Source organism: Hemibagrus wyckioides, linkage group LG02 (genome assembly GCF_019097595.1).
Source record: "Hemibagrus wyckioides isolate EC202008001 linkage group LG02, SWU_Hwy_1.0, whole genome shotgun sequence".
Taxonomy (NCBI): domain Eukaryota; kingdom Metazoa; phylum Chordata; class Actinopteri; order Siluriformes; family Bagridae; genus Hemibagrus; species Hemibagrus wyckioides.
Window position 1 is genome coordinate 23,888,928 of NC_080711.1, and position 7,033 is coordinate 23,895,960.

Here is a 7,033-nt window from a genome sequence, read left to right on the forward strand (position 1 = left end):
GAGGAGATGTGGGAGAGAATGGTTCTCTCTTGACGCTGCCATCACAGCAGCTCAGAGAAAAAGTACAGCTTTTGAGAATGTCCTGAGTCCTCGAGACGTGAGTGAGGGAAACATGCTGCAGAGTGACATTCCACATCTCGCCAGGGTTCACCTGGCCCAGGACAGGCTCGGCTAGTCACATGCTTCGTCAAGGCGTTCACCGGGACTAAATTCCTGTCTTTTAGAAGCCTCTGAACTTCTTCAGGCATTTCCGAAACCCATCAGGAGAAAAGTGTTTCCTTCACTGAAGTGGAACCATTATCATGATTATTATCGTAAATATCACATCATAATCATATTTATTCTTCATTAATCCATGCATGGTGAGACGTAAAGACACGTCTCTACACTCTACATACACATGATCCGAGGCATGGGTTTTGGGAACACTGACCCCATCATCATCAGACTTTTCACCAGGGTCACACGGGTCCTCGTCTTGAGCTCGAGCGATCCACCTCGTCATCATCGAACCTTTTACAGCATTCATGAGCTAAATGAACCTGTCACTCAACTCGGCTTTAAACTGGACTGTGGAAGGATTAAAGGATGAAATTATACATTGTCTTTTCCGTGAGACATTTTCCGTCTACTCTGATGAGGCTCCTGCGCCCCCTGCTGGTCAAGACATGAGAAATTTCCTCTTTAAATGTGAGATATTGCAGGATAGATAGATAGATAGATAGATAGATAGATAGATAGATAGATAGATAGATAGATAGATAGATAGATAGATAGATAGGGGTTTGGTTTGAGGTTCTAGGGTTTGGTTTGAGGTTTAAGGTTCTAGGGTTTGGTTTGAGGTTCTAGGGTTTGGTTTGAGGTTTAAGGTTCTAGGGTTTGGTTTGAGGTTTAAGGTTCTAGGGTTTGGTTTGAGGTTTAAGGTTCTAGGGTTTGGTTTGAGGTTCTAGGGTTTGGTTTGAGGTTTAAGGTTCTAGGGTTTGGTTTGAGGTTCTAGGGTTTGGTTTGAGGTTTAAGGTTCTAGGGTTTGGTTTGAGGTTCTAGGGTTTGGTTTGAGGTTTAAGGTTCTAGGGTTTGGTTTGAGGTTCTAGGGTTTGGTTTGAGGTTTAAGGTTCTAGGGTTTGAGGTTTAAGGTTCTAGGGTTTGGTTTGAGGTTTAAGGTTCTAGGGTTTGGTTTGAGGTTTAAGGTTCTAGGGTTTGAGGTTTAAGGTTCTAGGGTTTAGTTTGAGGTTTAAGGTTCTAGGGTTTGGTTTGAGGTTTAAGGTTCTAGGGTTTGGTTTGAGGTTTAAGGTTCTAGGGTTTAGTTTGAGGTTTAAGGTTCTAGGGTTTGGTTTGAGGTTCTAGGATTTGGTTTGAGGTTCTAGGGTTTGGTTTGCATCTGGAGGCTGTATATAAGCGTCACATTCTTCTAACCACTCCATCACTTCCTCTTGAGAAAGAGTGGCTTTTTCTATTAATAAATATTTCTGATGTTAGGACAGAAGAGCTATGACTTGGTGTAATAACACTGTAATAACATCATGAACACAGCTGATGATCATTCAAACATTAGCTTTATTTCACATATTCATGCTAGAGTGACCCAAGATTATACATTTCTTTCTTTTAATTGCTTGTTCAGAAGAAAATACATTTTGTCTGTAGTTTTTTTTTTTTAAATCCCCAGTGAGAATAAAAGCACACCTTTTAAAAGATTTCATTTTGGAAGAGTTTTAGGAAAGAAGTCCTGAAGAACACACAGAACACAGATAGATCAGAGTGAGGGAGGATATGAAAAGACGAGTGATGTTAAAAGAAAAATTCATCACAGCGACTGGCTAAAAAGTCATTTTGGAAGAAGACACTGAGGAAATAAATGAAATGAAACAGAACATCTGTGTAACTGGACATCAGATTAATATCATTATTAAAGAAGACCCTGAGGAAATAAAAGAATGTCCAGACCTCATAAAATAGATCATATAAATCTGTGTTTCAGTATCGCTCTCAAATAATTACAGGAAATTTTAATATCAACATTTGTTCCATTAATTTAATGTGTTTCTTGTCTTTTCTTTTTTGTGATTGATTGACTGATTAATTGATTGACTGATTAATTGATTGACTGATTGATTGATTGACTGATTGATTGTCTCCTACAGTTGCAACTAAACAGATAAGGAAATGAGCTCAGGAATTAAAGACCCTCCACCCTACGTCATCCCCGGTCAGTCTCTCTCTCTCTCTCTCTCTCTCTCTCTCTCTCTTTCTCTCTCCATTTTGGACCCAAAGCAGCTCCTTTCCTCTTTTTTATACCCTACACAATAGCAGGCTCTCTCCATGGTGTGGGGTTTACTATCTGCTGATATTTCTTTTTAGACCATGAACTTTATACTTCTGTCCCTTTAAGTGTCTGTAGAGGTCTAGCGATCTGTACTGGTCAGTTAATGGAACATGACCTTCCTATTGTTCACTTTTCATCTGATACTAATGATGTATTCAGTAAAAAAAAGTCACCCTAATGATGTCCTGATGTTGTGTTCTCCGCAGTGGACAGTGGAGGGGACAATGTGAGGGTGTACAAGGTGCACACGCCGTTCGACCCCATGAGCGCTAACATGAGCGCTAACGCCGGGGGGGCAGAGTACAGAGTACCGGCCCAATACACCCCAGGTGAGTGTGACACTGATTATCACTGGTTTAAAATCCCAGACTGCTTCTCTCTCTCTCTCTCTCTCTCTCTCTCTCTCTCTCTCTGTCTCCTCTTTGTCTCTCTCTCACTCTTTCTGAACCCCACCCCCTTTCTGAACATCTCTCTCTCTCTCTCTGAACCTCTTCCTCTCTCTCTTTCTCTCTCTCTCTCTCTCTCTCTCTCTCACACAGGTAACATGCAGTCGCAGTCCACAGACAGGAACAGATTTGTGAATTATGAGTCTCAGCTCGGACGCTCCCCCGGGATGGCCACCTGCACCAGCTGCCGAGAACAAGTGCTCACTCAGGTCACCTATAAAGTGGGAACGTACGCCTGGCTCATGTGCCTCCTCTTCATCCTGTGCGGGTAAGAGCCACGAAAATGCCTTTATAAACCATTTATAAACGATCTAAACCTCCCCTTAACTCTCGAGCTTCTACAACCGTTTATAAATGATCCAAACCTCCCCTTTTAATTGTCGAGCTTCTACAACCGTTTATAAATGATCCAAACCTCCCCTTTTAATTGTCGAGCTTCTACAACCGTTTATAAATGATCCAAACCTCCCCTTTTAATTGTCGAGCTTCTACAACCGTTTATAAATGATCCAAACCTCCCCTTTTAATTGTCGAGCTTCTACAACCGTTTATAAATTAAACAAACCTCCCCTTTAATTTTTGAGCTTCTACAACCGTTTATAAATGATCCAAACCTCCCCTTTAATAGTCGAGCTTCTACAGCTATTTATAAATGATCCAAACCTCCCCTTTAAAAGGTAGACATTTTATAAATGCTCATATAAACATGTATAAGGTGTATAAGTGAATGAGCTGTGATGATTTACTCTGTGTGTGTGTGTGTGTGTGTGTGTGTGCTGCAGGTTCATAATTGGCTGCTGTCTCCTGCCGTTCTGCCTCAAGTTCTTTAAAGATGTCTATCACTCCTGCCCCAAGTGTCACCGTGTTCTGCACGTGGAGAAGAAACAGTGTTGCTGACCCCGGCCAAGCTTCTCCTAGCTGCTTAATGCTCACACCAGAGCAGAAAACACACACACACACACACACACACACACACACACCACCACCTAATCCACGTGATCATGTATGAACATGAGGTTAGCTGATGGACCCTGCAGCACACACACACTTTAGAAACCTAACCATGGAATGTTCTTGTCATTACGCTAACTTTGTAAAATGTTCCTCAGGTACACAACATTCACTTCAGATTTCTAGAACAATTAGAATGTTTTGATCGGTGTTTTCTGATCCAGATGTTCCACCAGTCCATATTTTGCTCTGTTTTCAGGTGTTCAGTGTTCTCGCTTGTTTGCTTCAGGTATATTTAGAGCTGGATAGAGCAAAAAAAATGATACAAAAATGTCCCGGATGCTCGAGTCTGACAGAGGAAGCCTTCAAGAAAATTAATAGTGTTAATAGTATAGTATCATGATGAAAAGTCACTAAACTTTGCCCTTTCCTAATCTATATAGCAATAGAAATAAATTAAAAGTTAAAAAAATAAATTCTGACTAGCTTTTTGTTGTCTTTAAGTTCTAAAAAAGAGATCATTTCACACAGGGTTCCTCAACTGTTTTTGTACCATGGACCGGTTTGATACCGGGGGGTAGGGGTAGGGGTTGATTGATGGGGGAGATCTCTAGTGAGCCCTCTAGTATTTTTGGGTCATTTTTAGCATGGGTTAGCTTGCCACTGCGTCAAATGCTAGAGTGAGGCGCGAGCAGAAGTGGCCATTTTTTAAAAATAAAATAGATATAAGTTCACTGTTTCTTTGTGGCCTGGCGCCGGTCCATGGCCCGGTGGTTGGGGACCCCTGATTTGACATATATATGAGTCGAATTCTTGAGTGTTTGTTGGTATCTATGGCTAAAGGTGACCGTTTATCTAAAATGCGCTAACCTTGTGAAAATTCCGAGAGGAATTTTCAGTCACAAATATTCATTCTCCTCAACCTCAAAGTTCAGAAGACATCTAAAGTGATATCCTGTGACATTTAGACCCAAGAAAGACTCCTAAATGTTCTCCCCTGCTAATGCTTGCTAGCATGCTAACATGCGCTAACCTGACATGATTTCCCAGGCAAAGTTTGTTGTTTTTTTGTTATTATTATTAGACAGCAACACCACATGCTTTAGTAAACACTGACCCTTTCTTTTTCTTTAAACAGCTGATGTTTAAGGGCAGCACAGTGGCTTAGTGGTCAGCACTGTTGATTCACAGCAAGAAGGTCCTGGGTTCGAACAGGCAGGGGCCTTTCTGTGTTCTCCCCCGTGCCTGTGTGGGTTTACTCCGGTTTCCTCCCACAGTCCAAAAACATGTACATTAGGTTGATTGGTGATTCTAAATTGCCTGTGAGTGTGTGTGGTTGTCTGTCTATATGTGTGGCCCTGTGATGCACTGGTGACCTGTCCAGGGTGTACCCCTGCCTTTTGCCCCATGTGTGCTGGGATAGGCTCCAGCAGATCCCTGTGACCATAACTAGGAATAAAGTGGGTATAGACAATGGATGGCTGATGTTATTACTCTGGCGTTTTGGGACAAAGCCGTGGACTGGATTGAAAAGCGCTGATCTTCCATCCAGAAAGTTGTCACACTCGAACACAATCACCTGAACAGATGAATATCCAGTGTTTTATATGAAGGAAAATGAACGTGTAGCATATACGGTGCCTGGAAACAGACAACCGAGAGCTACTCACACCATAACTATCATTATTACGAATATTATCATTATTATTATATTCCATTATTATATTCGAGGATTTCTTGCGGAATATAGGGTGCAGATATTCTCCGGGGGGCGTCGGGCTCTGAAAGTGTTATAGACATGACTTAAAAAAACTAAACTGATTTTTATTACATTCCGAGGTAATAAGGCACGGTGGTACCGGTACCTCCTGCAGGTTCTTCTCAGGTTCTCCAGGAGACACGAATCGAATTAAACACGAAACAAATTAGACTTTGATCCGTAAGGAAAAAACCCCCCCTTTGTGCTTTGTACATATATTCTCCATAAAATCGGACTTATTTTTAAACCTGTATATTTTTATTGTAGTGTAGAGCTCTGCTACAGTCATGTACAAGTCAGTGTAACTACGAATCCTTGCCTTATCATTAAAAAAGAAATCATTTTATCAATTGTGTGTTCAGTATCGTCTTTCATCCGTGATCTCATCCTCAACATGAAAACGGATCTAAGAGGTTGTTTTAAAATAGTTTTTTATAGAGTTAAAGCTCAAAAAACATGCAGTCTCCATTTGTCATATATTTATTTATAATATATATATATATATATATAAATATAAATAAATATAAGTTTGTAAGCAAAAATGACACCTTTTTTCACCAGAAAGAGGAAATAAAGGCATAAATAAACGTTTACACATGAATATAGAATGGCACTTGTTGTTGATCTTTCGGCTGCTCCCTACATGTGTGAGGGGTCACCACAGTGGACCAACTGGTCCACGCAACTTGGCACAGGCTTTATGCCGGATGACCTTCCTGACGCAACCCTCCCATTTTATCTGGGCTTGTACCGGCGCTGCATCCAGTGGCTGGGGTTTGGGCGCTGGCTGGGAATCGAACCCAGGCCTTCTGCATGTTAGGCAAAAAACCTACACACTGGGATTTGTGGTAAGCACCAAGCATGAAGGGAAAAAGCTGCAGTTTGTCCTAATTAGATGCTAAAGATGTTGACCTGCACACTATTACGAAGGAATGTAAAGAAAAACAGTCAGATATTGGACCTTGCTGTGACCTTGGCGTCTGTTTGGATCCATTCCAAGATCTAACCAGTTCATCTGCTGGTTACAGGGACGATTACAGACAAAATATCGGCTAGATCTCGGACAGAGTGGACGTGATAGCTTAGTGGTTAAGGTGTTGAATTACTGATCAGGAGGTTGAGTGTTTGAATCCCATTTCCACCAAGCTGTCACTGCTGGGCCCCTGAGCAAGGCCCTTAAACGCTTGGGTCAACAACAAAATGAGGTAAATTGCAAGTTGCTCTGGATAAGGGTGTCTGCCAAATGTAAATGAGAGAAAACATCAAGTGTGCTCGTGTAAACGCATCTGCATCTTAACTTAAATGGCAGCTTATTCTGCAAGTATGGATTTTCCCACTTTTGGATTTAATCGGTCACTTTAAGATGGTTTGGACATGTCCAGAGGAGGGAGAGTGAGTATATTGGTAGAAGAATGTTGGAAATGGAGCTGCCAGGCAGGAGGAAAAGAGGAAGGCCAAAGAGGAGGTATATGGATATAATAAATGAGTATATGAAGCTAGTGGTGTAAGTGTTGAGGATGTAGAAGATAGGGATAGGTGGAGAGAGATGATTTG

The 7,033-nt window shown here is 41.4% G+C and overlaps 1 protein-coding gene across 1 annotated transcript in view; it reads left to right on the forward strand.

The window, feature by feature from the left end:
* si:ch211-157c3.4 (Lipopolysaccharide-induced tumor necrosis factor-alpha factor homolog-like) overlaps nt 1-5,825 on the forward strand; it is a 7,874-nt gene extending 2,049 nt beyond the window's left edge. Inside the window, exons 2-5 of the mRNA XM_058408298.1 lie at nt 2,142-2,206; nt 2,530-2,652; nt 2,863-3,037; nt 3,552-5,825. Of these exons, the coding sequence (XP_058264281.1) occupies nt 2,164-2,206; nt 2,530-2,652; nt 2,863-3,037; nt 3,552-3,666 (456 nt within the window). The 5' untranslated portion in view covers nt 2,142-2,163 and the 3' untranslated portion in view covers nt 3,667-5,825. The remainder of the gene's footprint in view (nt 1-2,141; nt 2,207-2,529; nt 2,653-2,862; nt 3,038-3,551) is intronic.
* The last annotated feature ends 1,208 nt before the right edge of the window (nt 5,826-7,033 follow it).